Source organism: Hesperophylax consimilis, chromosome 28, assembly GCF_061612785.1.
Source record: "Hesperophylax consimilis isolate HC1 chromosome 28, BYU_Hcon_1.0, whole genome shotgun sequence".
Classification (NCBI taxonomy): Eukaryota; Metazoa; Arthropoda; class Insecta; order Trichoptera; family Limnephilidae; genus Hesperophylax; species Hesperophylax consimilis.
Window position 1 is genome coordinate 14426743 of NC_142863.1, and position 20174 is coordinate 14446916.

The 20174-nt window shown below is 34.8% G+C and overlaps 1 protein-coding gene across 4 annotated transcripts in view; it reads left to right on the plus strand.

Moving 5' to 3' along the window:
- Positions 1 to 20174, plus strand: part of LOC149410229 (uncharacterized) — a 104819-nt gene that overhangs the window by 50174 nt on the left and 34471 nt on the right. For all 4 annotated transcript variants that reach the window (XM_089648990.1, XM_089648989.1, XM_089648992.1 and 1 more), the window contains exons 7-20: positions 3089 to 3157; positions 3584 to 3682; positions 4023 to 4139; positions 4391 to 4507; positions 5286 to 5474; positions 5587 to 5640; positions 6511 to 6565; positions 9615 to 9703; positions 10291 to 10336; positions 10424 to 10518; positions 10982 to 11143; positions 12180 to 12368; positions 13701 to 13902; positions 14946 to 15047. In XM_089648990.1, coding sequence (XP_089505116.1) covers positions 3089 to 3157; positions 3584 to 3682; positions 4023 to 4139; positions 4391 to 4507; positions 5286 to 5474; positions 5587 to 5640; positions 6511 to 6565; positions 9615 to 9703; positions 10291 to 10336; positions 10424 to 10518; positions 10982 to 11143; positions 12180 to 12368; positions 13701 to 13902; positions 14946 to 15047 — 1585 coding nt within the window. The remainder of the gene's footprint in view (positions 1 to 3088; positions 3158 to 3583; positions 3683 to 4022; positions 4140 to 4390; positions 4508 to 5285; positions 5475 to 5586; positions 5641 to 6510; positions 6566 to 9614; positions 9704 to 10290; positions 10337 to 10423; positions 10519 to 10981; positions 11144 to 12179; positions 12369 to 13700; positions 13903 to 14945; positions 15048 to 20174) is intronic.

Sequence of the window (20174 nt, forward strand, 5' to 3'; positions counted from 1 at the left end):
CCCGTGCTTCATCTATAATGATAAGTTAATCGAATAAATAAAATTTAAACAGACGTTGATATGAAACTACACGGAGAAAACTAACTGTTAATTTATTAAAAAATCTGGTCAAATTTAACGTTTTCCTATTGAAAACGGGACTGCAGGCCTTTAACGAATTAATCTCTAAACAAAATATCAGTTAAAAGCGAATTTTTTATGGGGGCGGCGAAGGACGTGTTCATACAAATATTGATATTGACATACTGATATTGTCGAATTTCATCATCATATTTATTCGGAAGAAAATACGTGTTCTTGATATATTCTGAGTGACTAATATTTTATCAGGAAATTGGCATGCTATCTATCACCTTTTAAACAGGATTATTTTTCTCTGTGTACCTGTATATCGGTGTATAAAAGTGTACACAACTAATGATGATTTAATCAAATATGTTTTCCACAGATCCCACATGCGGTGAGTAATACAAAAATACAAGCAGAGTTGTGATCTTCTAGGTTTTGAGTGTCAAACGCAGTAAGGTATTGTGACAGCACTTCTTGTTGGTAGATTGCTTGCTACTACTGCCAATCTCCCCTGTATAGCGGGAACGTGGTTTTTCCGAAATGCTTATCGTACGCTGTAGAATGTAGTCGATAGTTGTTGCTGTAGTTTGTAGTAAATAAGTTATGTAGAGTTTCCAATGATGTTATCAGTAAATCATTCATTACATTGATAAATGGTACAGAAAAACGTTCAGAATTCTGTTCCATTACCGAAAATGCCGATATTCATTCATCGATATAACAGCTGCTAAAATTCGAGTTTCCATTATTGTTACTGCTAAATCAATAATTTCATTGTTTAATAGAAAATTGTTCGAAGAAACAAGTATGTCATTCTGAATAGCAAGACATAGAGTTGCGGAATACTTATAACCTTTCATAAATTTAATTATATACTTCGACAACATTTGAAATTAAACACATTTCTTGTATAAATACAATAAAAAACACTCTTACATCACAATCACACCACAAGCAATATAAGCAAACTACGGTACAATGTACAATGTTCAAAACACAGCAAATATCAGGCAAAAATACATCTTACCAATTCCGATTTGTAAAAAAAACTTTGGGTCAACAAAACTACAAATACTTCAATAAATTGCCAGAAAATATAAGATCACTTAATGAAAGCTTCAAAGAATACAAAACACAATTAAAAAAAATATACTGAAAACCTTAACTAAAAAAATTAAAAAACTAAAAAAATAATACCTCATCCCATACACACAAGCCATTGCTTATTATGGGAGAACATTAAAAAAATTAATAATAATAAAAAATAGAAAATTAGTAATAAAAACACATAAATTTGTTTTTGACCACGATAGTTTTATTTTCACTCTTATATTCTCCTGACGAAGGAAGGGATCTTCCGAAACCGGTAGAGTGAAAATAAAACTATCGTGGTCAAAAACAAATTTATGTGTTTTTATTATAAATTATGATGAGCCACAAAGTGAATGCTTTTTACAATTAGAAAATTAGTAAATTGACTAACTACCCAGTTATACTCGAGAGTAATTTTCCACTAACCGGGAATTGTAATCAGTTAATTAAGAGTGTTATGTATTATTTTATTATATTGTATCTTCTATTATTAAAATAAATATTTTTTTCTTCTAACCTTGTTCGAGTGTCGGCTTTACGAGCGTGTTGTCAAACATTTCTTTCGCCTAAAATTATCATTTTTGAAAACCTCTTGCCACACGATATCCAGGTACGAATATATTCTCAATTGGGGGGGGGGGGGTATAGAAGGAAATCTATACACTATACACTTTTACAAAATGTTCAGTACGCGAAAACCGTTGTTCGCCTTTGTTTGGTAAGTTATTAAAAAGATTTATGTAGGAATTAACTTATTAAAATTCGTTTCTCTCTTACACACAACAAAATATTTCTTGATTTTTTTCGAAGAATATGAACAATTCATCAAATTTCTAGTTGCTTGACAGAAATGTAATAAAAACAGAACTTAAAAAATCTTTTACAGAACTTGAAAATGAACGCTGAAATTTGATGAATTGTTCAAATTCTCCGAAACAACCCGTCCTAAGTATTGGAGTAAATAAAATGAATAGTGGCACTTTTGCATATGTGATTTTCATCGAAATGTCTAGCTACGCATGCGCAATAACAATTTTGCATCTGAGTAAATTTCAAGAGAACAACAGCGGCTCTTGTGATGGTGATTGGTTTAAATTTAAAAGTGTCAATTTTGCATTAATTATTTTTTAAAAGATGTTTTTTTGTGGAAAACAGGCATTTATGTTTTCAAACATCCAGTGTAGTTGATGGTGCTAGAAATATTATTCCATAATCTATTTATTAAGATATGCTTTACAGAAGATCTAGGTCTGGTGAATTTGGGACGTGGGAAACCAATTCGAATCCATGATATTGGATTTTAGCGGCTGCTTGTGTTGATGAATGAGTAGGACATTGGCGCGATGGAATACAGTCTACATTCCTTGCTTACTCAGTACAAAATATTTTTCCCGTGCGGGAAATAGGAAGCGGTGTGGTGACTGTTGATGTCGCCCGAATCCTTAGGACCGTGAACGAACTCAACGAACGATTGAATAGTGAGGAGTCGCCACGGCCCGGAGCATTTGGATCAAATTCAAGTGCTCCAACATTTTTTTTACATTAAATAGCTAATTTACCCGACTAAATACTAATTACAGTAAAACTCTCTGTACTAATGAAAGAGACCTGCGCCCGGCGAGCGCTTGTAATAAACAGAAACCCGTGGTATCTCACAGCGGACAATTAACCGATGTTTGCGGTACGTACTTCGAACGCTAATGTTAGCTCAATCTATATAACTCAATGGCTGGTACAGAATTTTGAACGTTTTTCTGTACCTACCTTTTAAATCAGGAATCAATTTAAACTATGTTTGATTTCAGACTGCAATGTGTTTGCGCATTATGAAGTACACATAATGGAAACTGTATATATCTTATGACTTACATAATATTACTTTTAAAAATATATATGTTTGTTTAACTGCTTTTTATAATGATTTCAGATTGACCTGCAATGGATGGTGGTGAGTTGCGATGCTAAATCTGAGAAGGACCACTGTGAAGAATTACCGGTAAGAAATGTTTTTGCTTGTAGTTTCTTTAATAGCCACTAAATGCAAGCTACGGGACACGGAGTAAAAACGGAATATTATATCTGTAGTTCTGTGAATATTAGATCTCGCGTTTCTAATTTTATCTTTTTTATAAAAAAACAAAATGAATTTCAAAAATTATCGTTACAAGCTTAAAAGTGGTATTAATGGATTAATTTATCAACTGATCACAATTTGATCAAGAACTGACACGCACTGAATATCGGAGTTTTACGGGGACAGTCCAAATCTCAAAAATAATACCAATGTTAGCTACCACGAAGCGAACAGCCGGGCCTTAGTAAATTTTAGTTGTAAGTAGTCGGTATGATATTTGAATAAAATATCGTTTCTGAAAACAATCTTATTTTGAAAAAATAATTTATTGACTTAATTTGCCGATAGATTTACCAGCCTGCTGCGACAGCCCCTGTGGCCACTCTATCCCTGCCTCCTCCATGTGACGTGTGCCCACAGGGACCACCCGGGTACAACGGAACTGAGGTAAGTCTTGCCAAAAATATAAAAGAAAAACATTCCCAGGTTATGAATAACCCGACAACATTTGAATTCCTTCCACTATCATTATTAGAATCCGAAAAAGTGTGCAATGATGAAGGACTTAGCTAGAAGAGTTATTGCAACATAAAAGTGGATAAAATAATTTGGACCTCTTCGTGAATCATTCAAAAACTTCATTTAACAGTCACATAAACAGCTAATTTACAATACTAAATACTGATTATAGTAAAACCCTCTTTACTAATGAAAGAGACCTGCGCCAGGCGAGCGCTTGTAACAAACATAAGCCATAAACAATATTTTAAGTTGTGTTTGTTTTCAGGGTCCCCCAGGGCCGCGAGGATTCCCGGGCCCCGTAGGCCTGAAGGGAGAGCCCGGGCCCCAGGGCATTAGGGGGCCACAGGGATGGATTGGAGAAAGAGGACTTGCAGGACCACCGGTAAGCTACTTAAAAAGAAAATTCTTGATCTTACAGATACTTTTTGGATATGTTCGTGGTCACTCACACTTATTTGTGTATAGAGTCCGCCAAGAAAGAGTTGCCAATGAATTCAAGACGATGAATTCAATACGATCAAGTTCCTTTATCTCTTTTTCGGCAAGGAAGCTTTCACGCGTATATAACACGACACGCTACATTAATTAACAATATAATGCCATCAGGTTCTCATTTTGTCCCATTTGTTTCAGGGTCTACTTGGTCTGCAAGGATTCCCAGGTATCAGAGGTCTCCAGGGTCTGGCGGGAGCGAGAGGCATAGCGGGAAGGAACGGTACAGATGGACTTCCAGGGCTAAACGGCGAACCGGTAAATTTCATTCTAATTTTACCTTATTTACAGTTTTAATTTTTGCCTTTTTGGTCTTTTGAATCATTTAAATATTACTTTTATTTTTAATCCATTCAATGTCTTTTTTTTTCTCCAACCTTTTTTGTCTTTTATCATTTTACTTCCTTTTTTCATTTTCTCGTGCAGTATTTTGATGAAGGCACGATCCTGAATCTTTCATTTTTTCTAAGTATGGTTTTTGCAATAATTGTCCTTCTTAAAGTCACACAGTTATAAATATTCTGTATGAAAATCTGTTTTATCCAGTGTCTTAAAAAAATTAAATTAGTGTTTATAATCATTTGTTCACTGACTTGTAAAAATAACTTCATTGTTCATTTCCTGAAGCAAACTACGATTTATGGATTGTAACGATAAAAATGTTAAGAACAAAAGTTGTAAGAGTTAAATGTATTTTTACGAAATATTGAAAAAGATTGGCAGATATTTAAAAAAAAAATACAGCCTCAGGAATGTTATTTCGGTGATGTTTGAAATTCACCCTTTTTATTCAGAATCTTGCTTTTCACGTCAAAACTTTGTGAACGAGTACACTATGAGCACACAATCGCTATCGTCGCCGTAAAAAAATTGAGTATACTTACGGGAGAAGCGTCCAAAATGGCAGATTTACGCACTGTAGAGATAGTACGCCCAGCTGCACTGTTATTTTTTATTTATTTCATAACTAGATGCTACGATGCACCAAAGAAAAAAATCCTAAATACAATAGTGTATATTTTATGTTTTGTTTTAGGGATCTCCGGGGCTCACAGGCCCACAAGGTGAAAGAGGCTTTGTTGGCTTGCCGGGTCCTCCAGGCTCAGTAGGCCCGCCCGGTTCCGGGTCAGGGGGGGTCGGAGAGACGTTGCAGGGGCCTCAGGGACCACAGGGACCACAAGGACCCCAAGGACCTCGGGGCGAATCTGGAATCGACGGGATTCCGGTGAGATAATCGATTTAGTATTTTTTAGATAGTTATTAAAATTAAATAAGAAATAAATTATATTGATGTGTTTCTGGCCTAATTTTAAATGTAATGTAATTTTGAATTCCAGGGAATTCCTGGCATTACCGGTGCAAAGGGAGAAACTGGTGACAGAGGACCACCTGTAAGAATATAATTTTTATACTTGTTTATAATTATGCATGAATTTTCTTGTGCATATGTATGTGCATGACATTTTCAAAATTGAAATAGACATCTTTTATTTTCATATTTTTTTAATTATAAAAATAAACATAACATAAAAACTCCAAGAGTAAATTCAAGCTTTGGACAAAGACACTACCAATAACCATGCTATAAAAGCTTTCAACAGTCTAAAAATTGAAATTAAAATTGAGGAAAATAAAAATAAATTCACACACAAAATTAAAAAATGGATTAAACAACAAAAAAGACAATATTACCAAAATGTCATAACATAAAATAAAAATAAAACCTACACGTAACACACAAAACCAATATAAACACACATCACTCACAAACACACAAGATTATATATTAAATTATTATTTTATCTTATATTGTAGATTGTATTTAGATTATATTTTCATATTATAAAATGAAGGCCCCAGCACGGGCAAGCCACCCAGTGAGGCCAATATTACTGGAATACTTTGAAATGTAAAAAAATATTATACCAAATAAAAAAAATAAAAAATCTTTCAAATCCACACAAGCGTTAAATTATAATGTAACCTTTTTACAATTTATCAGATTTAATTATTTATTTTTTTTCAAATTCTATAAGTAGTAAAATTTTTATCAGTTTTCATTTTGATGAATAAAGTTATATCCCTTGGTTTTCACTTGTAACAACTTTATTAGTGATATACATATATTATGAAATGTTTCGATATAATACCTGTGCTGCGTATCTAAATTATATTTACTGCTGAAGAGGTAAATCAATTGAACCAGACGCATTTATCAACTTGGCTACTATCGGTATTATAAAACTGTTTATATTTTTCAGGGAGAGATTACTGTCATGAATACACCGAACATTGGAGAAATTCGCGGAGAAAAGGGTACGTTTTATGATATTTTTAAGTGAATTAAAAGAATTTGAATAAAATATCAGCGTTAATATAAAATGTGATTTTGTTTGATACATCCCTGCTATTAACAATTCAACTTATATCAGCGGCATATAAGTGGTAATGAAACTGAATTGATTTCAAGTAATTACAATTCAAGTGACCCAAATATGCCTCTGTTCGGAGTCGACTAGCGATGGGGTTATACGAGCCAGCGAGGTCACCACATCTCTGCTACTGTTTCTTGCCTGTTAATTAACTAGACACTTCAGGAACGCAATGAAGATAAATGTTGCATGGGATACCAATCTGTTCAAATTGTTTGATTGTACATTTAGCGTGATTTTCGAATGGTACTTTATATATAATAACCTAATAAAGTGTTATTTTGATATAGTAACAATAACAGAAGAGTATCTATGAAATGATGTATGAATGTTAATGAGTGCATGGGAAGGAATATCTGTAAGACCATCATCTGCCTACCTCTGCAACGAAACGGCGTGATGGTTAGAAAAGGTTTTGTTCTGTTATGAATATTTTCTTAAAATTAAAACTTTCTTGCGTTAATTGAAAAAGTTAAGTAATTGGTTTTATACGCATTAAATAAATGCCTGCTTTTTTCAACCACTTTTGTAAACTTGAAAGTATTTTTCCCGTGTTTTTATGAAATATTAGAGCTGTATCATCGACAAAACGTACTAGTTTTCCATTGATAGGAAGTGCATCAAAATTATAATGGCCCTAAGACACTTCCTTGAGGAACTCCGTAATTTATTGAAAGTGACTAATGGTTTTTCCAACAATTTACAAGTGTTGTTTTTTTCTACACGATTTGAAACAATAGTGTCAGTGTTGTTAATAATCCAATAATCTTCCATTATATAAATCATAACCATTATTCAACTGTATTATTTGACGGTCAATAGTTGTAAAATCTTTTTGAAGAACAATAAAGACTTGACTATTGCATCGGAGCGTAATGTGTAGACATTATACATTATATATTATACAAATAGGTTTTCGCGAATTATCTAACAAATATGAGGCAAATTTTGTACTTCAAAATAAATATAACACGGATTTTCAGAATCTTTTCTGCAAACATTTAACACCTACTTTTGATTTCTAAGATTATTTAGGCTGTATTTCGCCATTGTTTTCAAGCAAGTAGATTTTCTTAAATAATCAGTATGGTTCACGAACTCAAATTAAGTTGACTTGGGGTAAGCTTAAAAAACCGCGTAATAATTTGAAAGACATATTGCAAATGATAATTTATTCTTTTAACGATTTTGTTGTGTAGTCGCCATTGACACAGATCAACTGGTATGTCTCGACTGTAATTAGGATAATCTGTCTGCTAGTTATCCCAATGATTTATTAATCTTCATTTTTTTAAATAACGATGACGCACTTTAGGAAATAGTTATGATGATTATTTTCACCAGCAGTCATTAAAACTCTGTGAATATAATGCAATGTACATTGAATGTAATGAAGTATAACGTATTGTAGAGTGTACTGAATATGGTAGTGGCTCCTATTAGAGTTGGTAATGTTGCCTTCAATGAAGTGTTTGACAGGCAGACCAATAAATTATCCCAATGTGTGAAGACAGAATTATTTTGACGGAGAGTTAATTTTTATTTATTTCCCAGGGATCACAAACTTTTTTATATTTTTTTTTATATTACAAAGTGGGTTTTTTCATTTAATATTTAATGTCATACCCCAAAGTAATTGCTTGCTTCGAAAAAAAACGTATATTTCGTGAATTTTCAAATTCACTAACGTTGTTCATTCAAACGGTATAGTTCTGATTGAATCTGATGAGCAATTGCCAATATTTTTTTTATGAAAGACAATGATCATATATTTTTTACATAAAAGTTCATCCTGAGTTTGTTTGTGCTCGCAAAATTGAAAAGTAGTCAACCGATATCACCGAAAATTTAAAAATATTATTTTTATTATTACCAGGACTGTTTAGACTATTGGTTTGAATGGTAGAAGTAGTCGGGGACTTCTGAGGAATATTTAACGCAATGTCTCTGCACTGGAAAGAGATAAGTATTCCACAATATTCCAGATCATCCCGGAACATGTTGGAATGTTGTGGAATGTACGGCAATAGCCTGGAATGTTCGGGAACATCTTAATATTTAAAAATTCAGCCTAATTATGTTTGTGCTCGCAAAACTCGAAAAGTAGTCGACCGACATTGGTGAAAAATTAAAAATTTGTTGTTATTAGTGCCAGAAGTGTTTAGAGATATTTAAATGGTAGATTACGTTGGGGATACCCAAGGAATACAATATCTATGCTCCGTATTGAGATACGGAGTTCATATAAAGTCGATGAACATTGTGGTATACAGTAGCCAATGGTGTAAGAAGTCAGATACACCCGATAAAGATATTAGCAATAACGAATCTATTCGTAATATTTTATGACGTTCAGCTTCACAAATCCAACATTAATTATTATAATATACCTTGATTTTTTCGTGGGTCTGCGATAGTTATTTTCTAATTTTGAACACTTTGTGGTTTGCGCCAAAGCTTTATACTTTTGATTTAACAACTTCACTGTTTTGTTGACGGGTTTTTTAATATCCACTTATTTCTCTATTTTTATTCACAGGTATCAATTAACGTAGATATATACACTCGGATAAAGCTATATATAAAAATTTAAAAAATCGGTCTGATACCTTTAAAAAAAACTGTTTTATTGGCAAAATTTTAATGTTTTAACTTTTGACAAAGTTGTTCGAAAATATCACGATAGTCGTTAGATAGATGTTTTGTCGATCAATGACTTGGATCATAAATTTTATTTGGAAGTGACATACAATATTATCTGTTCACTCGTGCAAGCGAAGCTTTATGACAGTTATAAATGTAACGCAAGCATTTAAAAAAGTCAATCAAAATGCGATGATAAAGTGTAAATTGTTTAGCACGTAAAAGTTTAAAAATAAATATCGGTTAACACGAACAAATTATATATTATTTCATTATAAACATTTTTTTAGGTGACATGGGCGATATGGGTCTCCCAGGCCCCATCGGGCTGCCAGGGCCTGTAGGACCAGAGGGCAAGGCAGGGGCTACAGGCATCATGGTAAATATAATAATAAATTTTAATAATCTATGGGAATAGTGTAAGAAATGAAGATGCTTATGCACTGATCTTTGGAGTAATATACAAGCACTGAGAATAGAAACGGATAGAATTGTGATATAAGCATATCCGTGTACGGGAAAAAGCTCAAATTTTCCTTGCTGTCTCTCCGGGTGTTACTCAAAACCTCTGTTTACCAACAATATTCACTCTTCAACCAAACACTTGGGACTTTTATTGTGATATATTGGCAATGACTTGAATATCTCAGTTAGCAGGCTGTTGGAATAATCTGGACCCCGACCCGAGGATGTCAACTTATTTATTATCCTTACTCGACCGCTAACCTCATCTATGGATAACCTATTAGACTAATCTTCGAAATTGTTCAAGATATTTCAAATACCATTTTTTTAACTTATTCATTTATTAGAATGTCTGGGGCGTTAGAGTCGAAAGGTATTATGTGAATAATTGGCGCCATTGGTTTGTCTTTCAAATTGGTAAAATAAAGCATGTCTCTAGAGGTTTTCCGTTCGACTGCACATTATAATAATTCATATTTTAATCAAATTTCTATCTAACAGGGACCTTTTGGACGCAAGGGAGCTACAGGAGACCCCGGACCAATGGGTAAACTGAAATTTACTTATTTTTATTTGCGAATATTTACACATTTTTTTGTTTGTTTTAATTTATAACTTTTTTTCCTTTTCATAGGACCTCGCGGAGAGCCAGGGGTGCCGGGGGGCGCGGGAAGTGGGGGTCTCACAGACGTGGGGCTTCCGGGGGCACCAGGAGAAAAGGGGGCCAAGGTAAATACTCACTTCTTTAAATCATGTTTACAAATCACTGCATTTTTTAATTTTTGATATTTTAACACTCTCAGGAGAGGGGGTCAGATCGATTTGGGGACTGCTGCGGAATATCATTTCTTTGTATGGGATCTGCCACTTTGACAGATGACAGCCGCGTAATTACGGCGCTCCGTAAATTGTTCTGACCCTTTCTCCTGCCGCAGTTAGGAGAGGGGGTCGCATAATTTTCCAATATAGCCTGGCTAGCAGATCACAGCGCATATCGTCGCCATGTTCATACTTATTAATTATGACACATCATATTTTTAAGTGTGACAGGTCTGTATAGGATTGTAGGGCGAGCAATATGGAGTTATATAAAACGCATTAAACTTATAGCGTTATCTGTCACTCCCTTAATACAATCAACAACTATAAAAATAAATGGTTTTATGATTAAATACATGTGTATCATTTCCAGGGCGACAAAGGAGACGAGGGCGAGCTCGGAAACCCGGGTCTCCCGGGACCCATCGGGTTCCAGGGCGTGCCGGGGTCCGCCGGGCCCCCCGGTGAGCGGGGCTTTGAGGGGCAGCGGGGCCCCGTGGGGCTGCAGGGGATCCAGGGCCTGCAGGGGGCACAGGTAAATATAGTGATTTAATGAGGCCCTTCTTCCACGGAAGTATCCGATACCCAAGTTTTTAAGTATCTTGGCATCCACCACCATATATCTGTGCTGAGGCTCGTTCACAAGTACACGTTGCCGATATTTTTTCAACTTGTCGACGACACATGACCAAGACTTTTCAGACTTTTGCAGCTTGCGTGTGCTTTAAATCAACGCTGGGAAAAAGGAACAACACAGTTAACAAATAATGACATGATGTAAAAATAACAGCTACAGTTAGTTCTGAGTGAGGTTATTTTATTTTATTGATACATGATTTAGAGAGTAAATCTGGTTTTTTGTGATATTTCACCCTCCATGCTAGGGATGACCCTGTGTTATGGCGGGTGAATTTTACAGTTTGCGGACATAGAATCTATACATTACTATAATATAAAAAAGAAAAATGATGCATAGCTAGTTTGGGTTGCAAGAAGAGGATGGAGAAGTTAGAGAATTATAAAAAGATGAAAAATTTGCAAAATTATTAGTAAATAGATCACACTCAAATTATGTACATACTATACCGCTAAGTTAGGGAATAAGGATTTATTATGTTTTGTTTAAAAGGTGATTAAATAGATAGAGTGTAAAATGAATGGGTGTTGTAGTTGTAATGTATTCCGTGTGTAAGGATCCATTCCGTAAATTGTTTTTTTAAGGAATGGGGTTGACTCACGGTTTTTAGGTTTTCAGGGATAAGGTTAAAGATTTTAGGAGCTAGGAATAAAAATTGTCTTTTAGCTGACGTGGTATGTAGTGAAGGTAATTTGTAGTGAAAGCATTCAAGTTGACGTTTCGAGAAATCAACAATGATCGGCAGCGGCGACGTAGATATCATGATTTCAGTAGCGAAGTGTGCGAAATATACGCCACAAGTTATTGCTAGGTGTACTTGCGTATCTCTATGGAAGGACTTGTAGCTGTTCTATGTATTTGTTTGAACGGTTAAGGGGTGTGATTGTGATTTAAAATTATGATTTACATACATATTATGATGTTTTTTCACCAGGGAATTGCAGGCACCCCGGGAACACCCGGATCACCCGGAAGCCCGGGTCTGCCAGGCCTTTCAGGACCTTCTGGGCCTGCGGGTCCACCGGGAGAGGCCGCACAGTCCGTTATCGTATCCGGGTCTGCCACGGCTGAGGGGGCGCAGGGCGTTGCGGGGCCAAGGGGACTTCCAGGGCCTATTGGGATGGTAACACTATATTTTATTTTATAATTTAAATGGTGTAATTGATCAAAATTATTACTTTTTATTGGTTGAAGAATTTAATTAATAATAAACGTTGATAATTTTAGATAAATAACTATAATTGAAACGAACAAAAATAACACACTACTAACGAAGCGTCTCTGAGAAAAATCAACTGTTTAGAATACTCGTACTTAATATTATTAACGAGGGAGGGACATCAAGTATATAGGAGAAAACACAGATACACCACATCAAAATACTAATTTCGGTTGTATGACTGTGATTATAACTGTGGTTCAATGAACTCGGATTTGTTTTTTGAAAATTTCTAAAAGTCCATTTTAAAAATTGGAACTGAAAGTGAAGAATTCAGACAAGAGATAAAGTACCTACCTATGATACAATATTTTAAAAGTTATTTTAAAAATTGCAACCGTTGTGACAAGAATTCAAAGTATTCGTTGATTTTTCATGGCTCTGCGCTACTAACAATTAATTGAAATACATAGTTACCTATCTACATACAAGGGTATTTTCATGGCTCTGCGCTACTAAAAATTAACTGAAATACATAGTTACTTATCTACATACAAGGGTATTTTCATGGCTCTGCGCTACTAACAATTAACTGAAATACATAGTTATTTATCTACATACAAGGGTATTTTCATGGCTCTGCGCTACTAACAATTAGTTGAAATACATAGTTACTTATCTACATAGAGGGTATTTTTTATAAATTTTCATCTGCTGTAATATATTTTTAAAACAGATTTGAATCACGCTGTATGCAAGCAGATAATTTGTGTGAGAATATGTTTTTTGTTTTGTTTTTACATTAACTGCAAGCAGGAGGCCCTGAGGAAAATAATTTCCCTCAGGGCTTATGTCATCTTTGGGGATGCTGTGTGGAGGGCCAGCAGTCAGTGTCTGTCATCATTAGAATATGACGCCCAAGCCATCTCTGAGTAGTTTACTTTATTTCTATGGAGACTATAATTAACTCAACCGTTTATCATTTTGTCTGTCTGTAAATCTGTTTATACATTCTGTTTCAGTTTAAAGACGATTGTCGAGTTCAATTCGACTTTCTTATACGCATTTAAAAATATATTTTTTTACATTATAGTTCTTACATGTTCGAAGAAGGTTTGAAACAAATAATTGAGATGGTGACGTTTCTTTGGAAAAATTGTGTAATTCTGCTTTTGGAATAAATAAGAAATAAATGTAATTAAGTTATTTGTTAAATAAATTATAATTAAGTACCTACTATCAAATCTTATGATTTGAAATATAATAATGTAATATTTTCTTGATTTATTTTCCCAGTCCGGAGAAAGAGGCGCTCCGGGCGAGCGAGGTCCAGCGGGACCCGGCGGTCCCGCGGGCACCCCGGGCGAGTCAGGCCCCCCGGGTCAGGCGGGACCCCGGGGGTCCAGGGGACTGCCGGGCATCTCGGGGGTGCCGGGGTCTCCGGGACAGAGCTTCACCGAGACAGAAGTGAGGGAGATGTGTGCGGCTGTATTAAGAGGTAAAAACAAAAGATATTTAAACATATTATTAATAGTCATTAAACAAATTGTGTAAGCAATTAAATATAGTAGTTTTTTTCTTTTTAAATTGGTCAACAATATTTAGAATTTATGCAAAAATGAACATCAATAGATAAAATGGTCAACAATATTTAGAATTTATGCAAATATGAACATCAACAGATATAATCAATCCATAAGAAGAAATAATCAATTACATTACCTATCGTTAATAATAATCAGAACTTATGATTAAAGAAAAAAATGTAATTATCAATAATTTTTGGATGAAATACTGGTACATTTTGAATTATTTGGCGGATTTGTAATAAGCCGACGTAGCTTAGTGGTCTAGAGAACCCGACCGGCAATCAGAAGGGTGCCGGTTCAATTCCCGTCAGCGGAATTTATTTTCAATTTGAATGAGTATTTCAAGCGAATAATAATTATTACTTAAAATAATTTGCCATCCTTTGTGCTATGCATAAAAATATACCTTGTTTTATAAACATTAATTATAATAAGATTTTGAATCACCTTAAAAACACACTGAAAACATAAACTGAAACCCTTCAGGCCTCTGGCATATTGACTATTTATTATTATATTTCTTATAATCAAAAATTTGTGTCTACTTTCTCTTCTAAATAAAATGTATCTTCCATATAAATAAAAATGTTCGTTTGTTCAAAATCATAGTAATCATCTGCACAGATAGGATGAGCCACAGCAACCCTTGGCGGGGTACAGCTAGTTTATAAACATAGTTTTTGAAATATTCAAATTTAGAAATATATTTTTTTAATTTATCCCCATTTACGTTTTTACGTCTAAACATTGACCTAAAATTACGTTAAATTAAAAAAATTAAACAAATGTATTATAAGCATTATTGCCACCTCACTTTTTCTCATATTTCATGTAAACAAAAATTAATAAATAAATAAAAACATGAACTTACTTCGGGTATGTGGACACGCCCATATAACACATTTCTATCAGTTCTTCATTGGCTACATTTTTTTAAAAATTTATATTTCAGAGCAACTAGCAGAGCTGACAGCTGGTCTGGTGGGCCCTCCAGGCCCGCCTGGAAGGATCCGGCCTGGAAGACTGGGGCCACCCGGACAACATGGTGCTCCGGGTAAGTTATATTACAATTTGATCTGTTATATCAGAGGTTCCCAAAGTGGTCTATATGGACCCCCAGGGGTCGATATCGGCTTGCTTGCTTTATGTCAGCGAGAAAAAAATATGGGGGTCCACGAGATTCAAATGGGGGTACATACGAGAGGACCCCTATTTACCTCGACTCAATATTTAGGAGTTCCGTAAATTACACAATACACCTAACACAAATAACACAGTTTACGTAATACTAATAATAAACTGAGAAATTACTTATTTGATATTTGTATTTTTATATATAGAGTCTACGTTCCTTTTCTCGTCAGAATTAATACATTCAAGCAAAACATTGCACTTTGGAAGCCGCGAATTTTCCTAGTTCCCCAACTTGTTTTTTAAAAACGTCTAGGGTAATAATGACGTTTAACATTTAGATGCACTTCACAGACTTCAAAACTATGTTTGAGGACATATTGACTGTGGAAATGGAATGTTGAAGAATCGGATATCATATGACAAGAAGAACTGATCGGAATAAACGCTAACAAATGACTTAAGGGGCAGTTCTGTAGGGCTACCTACAGAAAGAAATTCCAGTTGGTTATCCTGCTCCATTTTCATTTGGTGTAATACCTCACAAGGGCACTATATCGCCACCCGGTTGTAGGGCAGGCAAGGGAAGGGAATCATTTTACGATAAAAATAAATGATTATCACATGGGACGTCAACAGTTTTAGGAAAATTTAATATTCGGCAGGCAGGGGGTTAGTTTTAGATGGTGAGTGTTAGATGGTGAGCGGTCCAATGCGTTGGGTTCCTTCCCAGGCATCGCGGATTCAATTCTATGCTAACTAAAGCGGGAATTCCAACACAATTCTATGCTAACTAAAGCGGGAATTCCAACACAATTCTATGACCTATTTCATAGAATTTATAAAAGATATTACTTTTAATAGAGTGAAATACAGTGAGGGGGAGAGAGACCATAATGTTTGCAACACTACACCAAACACTCAGGACTTTAAAATAATATAAGTACATAAAAGTGGTACTATCTGATAACATTACTTCAAGAAAAGTATCATCAAGCGAAGGCAATTAAGGCGAAGATTAATGCTAAATCACTATTTTAATTAATCTTTATAACGAATTGGTGTACAGATAAATTGAAAGTTTTCCTATCGTTTCGCTTGAGTAGAATACAAATAAAAAAATAAATTAGGTACTCAATAAAAAATAAAAATGTAAACAACTAAAAAAAATATTTTTCAATAGAAATGTATTAGTGCGTAAAGGAAATAACTTAAAAAAAAAAAACAGTATTAAAGCAAAGATTATCTGTGACATTTTCACTTGATTAACTTTTTTGCTTTCTTATAAAATTATTGACAAAATAAATAAAAACCAGTTTTGTGCTTGAAATCGAACGTTTCTAGACTCCGTTTTTCAAGCGATTTTAATGCCTATTACCTAAAATATAAGTTATACCAAGAATATACACATTTATGGCTTGTAGATCATTTGTCAAGGGGCGCCAAAATTTTACAAGCGCTAGGCGTCTCAGGGCCGGACCTGACCATAAGAATTCACTGTGAAGATTACTAAAGATGAGGAAATGAAGACAAAAATAATAAATAAATTTTATTACAACATAGTAATAATGATGTATAGCATTTTAGACTCTCCTGATAAAGCTGATGCTTGTGCTCAAGAGAGGACAACTTATGCAGGGCGTATTTGACTTACTTTAACCAGTGATTCCTGACTTATTTGAAGTGAAAATACGAATTTTGGTCTCCGGTATCTTTAGTGGTGTTTTTCTAAAATTATTATGTGAATTATTTTTTAAATATAAATTAATTAGACAGTAAATAAGAAATGATAAAATTTCGAAGACAATCAGATATTTGTTGATCGATAGACGATTTTAAAGGTACAGCATATTCTACGTATAATAAATAACTCGGTTAGACGACGTATGTATGCACTGAAGTAAATGAACAGAATTAATATAATTCAGAACTGATATAGCTAGATACCTACTAAAGCGACACAATATGCGACAGTAAAATGTACAAAATCAAACAAAGAAACAATAATATTATCTATACTTTAAATGAGATTGATGAGGTATGTCAAAGCAAAAAGTCAACATTTTCTGTACTACAATCAAACTTTAATGTATGTACGGGAATTGCCAACTATTTGCAAAGGCCATTTGTGATATTTGTGGGAAAAAGACAGTGCCAAATAATAAATCGGAGAAAGTGATGAGCTTGATTAGGCTGGTCAAGCAAATAGCCTGCAGCATCCGTACTACAATAGAACATCAATGCATGAACCAAGAATACCAAATTTTCGCAACAGGAGTTGATTATTATTGTGTAGAAGTGGTTGTTGTCTTGTCTAGTAGAAACTCAGCAACCCAGAGAGGTCGTTTATACTCCATAGAAGATCGTCCTCTTGCTTCTCACACGTCTTATTTGAAAACGAAAAAAACGATGACGTCACGTTGGACCTCTATCTGGATCTACTAAACTACATTAGATAACACTTGATTGAAGAAAGAGTTAGAGTCCATTCGACGGGGAAGCGAGACCGGAGTGTTAGACCTACAACAAACTCCAAGCACCCCTTGTACGACATCCAAGTGCCATAAAAGTGGTTCCTGTAATTTGGCGAGAGTCGTTGTGATTTGATGATGATTTGAAGATGATCGGAAGTTTGGTGATTAGTAGTTGACACCAAATGCCCGGCACATACCAGACATACATTGGCAGCCCTGTAAGATGATATGTACCGAGCATTCAACAGCCATCATTGTTTGCAGACACCGTCCTGTTGAAGATATCCACTATTTTTTCAATATATCGGGTACTGAATTTTATTATTGATTGTCAGTTATCATAATAGAATAAATATCACTGTAAGATGAAATGAGCATTTAATGTCACATATGTTGTAGAGCTTTTACTAACGAAATTGATGAAGGAGGTCAAGTAAATAGCCAACACCTTCTGTACTAAATTATAAAATGAATGTTTGAACAGAAACTGCACTCCCAAATCACCTCCCTAAGTTAGTGCACTTTACACCCGGACACCATATATAGAAACCATTCCCTATGTTGATTACATAAAGTGATAAAATGAAGACAATCGGAAGTTTGTTGATCTATAGACGACATTAAATGCCCAGCACACATCGTACTACGTTCAATAAATAGCACTGTAAGACGGCATGTACTAAGCATTCAACCGCCACCAAGGTTTGAAAACTTTTCCGCAAAAATAGAGTTGTGTTTTAGATAATTTAAATATATTGTGAGGCAATTAAGATGGCACAGTTCTGTTTGAACTACAGCAGATAAAACAGTGTAATGCAGATAGTACTGAGCTCCGTATAAAAACCAAACATAATAGATGAATTCCCTTTGTAGATTACACAATCGGAAGTTTGTTGATCAATAGACGACATTAAATGCCCAGCACACATCGTACTACGTTCAATCAATATCACTGTAAGACGGTATGTACCAAGCATTCAACAGCCATCGAGGTTTGTAGACTTTTGAACTTTACTGTTTTAGACTGTACTACAGTGGGTCATTAATATATAGACGATTTGCAAAGACAAATTTGTGGGAAAAATAACACGTGATTGTCTTGAACGATGACGTCACGAACTCCAAGCACAACTTGTACGACATAAAATAAAGTGCAGATGATCGGAAGTTTGATGATTAGAAGACGACATCAGATGCCCGGCAAATACCAGACATACAATGAGTAGCCCTGTAAGATGATATGTACCGAGCATTCAACAGTAATCATGGTTTGCAGACACCGTCTTGTTGAAGAAATCCTGTTTTTTTTTTTTAATTTATCCGATACTGAATTTTATTATTGTTTGTCAGTAACCATAATAGAATAAATATCACTGTAAGATGAAATGAGCATTCAACGTCACATATGTTGTAGAGCTTTGACTTACGAAATTGATGAAGTCGGTCAAGCGAATAGTTAACATGTTCTGTACTACATTGAAAAAGGAATGTATGAACAGAAACTGCCAACTATCCGCAAAAACCGTTCGCCATGGATCTCTTATGAGTTTATCAGACGAAGAGATGTACTCGTGCATTGCATAACTTGAAGATGGTCGTTATTGATAAATATCATCCTGCAGATACCAGGTTCTTACGTGCTACGCAATTTTTACGCAGGATTGCTGTTTAACTTACAATAGCGTGTTTAGTGCTTGAAGACCTTTGATTTTGTGGTTGTTGTGTTGTCTAGGTCTAGAGGAAATTCAACCACCCTTACAGATATCGTACATACTTCATCGAAGATCGTCCTCTTGCTTCTCACACGTCTTATATGAAAACGAAAAAAAAAACAAAATAGAGAAATGAACAATAATGTATGAACGGAAACTGCACTCCCAAATCACTTCCCTAAGTAAGTGCACTTTACCCCCGGACACCATATATAAAAAGCATTCCTTGTGTTGACTACACAAAGTGAGGAAATGAAGACAATCGAAAGTTTGTTGATCTATAGACGACATTAAATGCCCAGCACACATCGTACTACGTTCAATAAATAGCACTGTAAGACGGTGTGTACAAAGCATTCAACCGTCACCAAGGTTTGAAAACAGGCAGTATCGAACTTTGGATAGAAACCACTCAAAATAGATTGGCTGTGAAGGAACGCGTACATTCAGAAGGTTGTTGACCAATAGATGACATTAAATGCACAGCACACATCGTACTACGTTCAACAAATAGCCCCGTAAGACGATATGTACTATAATATAACAGCCACCAAGATTTGTAAGCTTTTCGCAACAAAAGAGGTGTGTTGCAGAGAGTATTGAGCTCTATATAAATTGTTAGGGGGTAAATTGCATTAACTTTGGTAGATGATTCTACATGATGGTTGGAATAAAAAAGAAAAAAAGACTTTTTCTGAAATTCCAACCTTTTTTCCCATACAAAAAGACATACCTCCTAAAAATCTCTAATGCGAGGACAAAATTACCTGATAAATTCGCTACCTGATAAGTACCACTAAGATTTGGAATTTCGAAAACTTGTACTATCACGTTGAATCAACTCCCGAAGTTAGTGCACTTTAC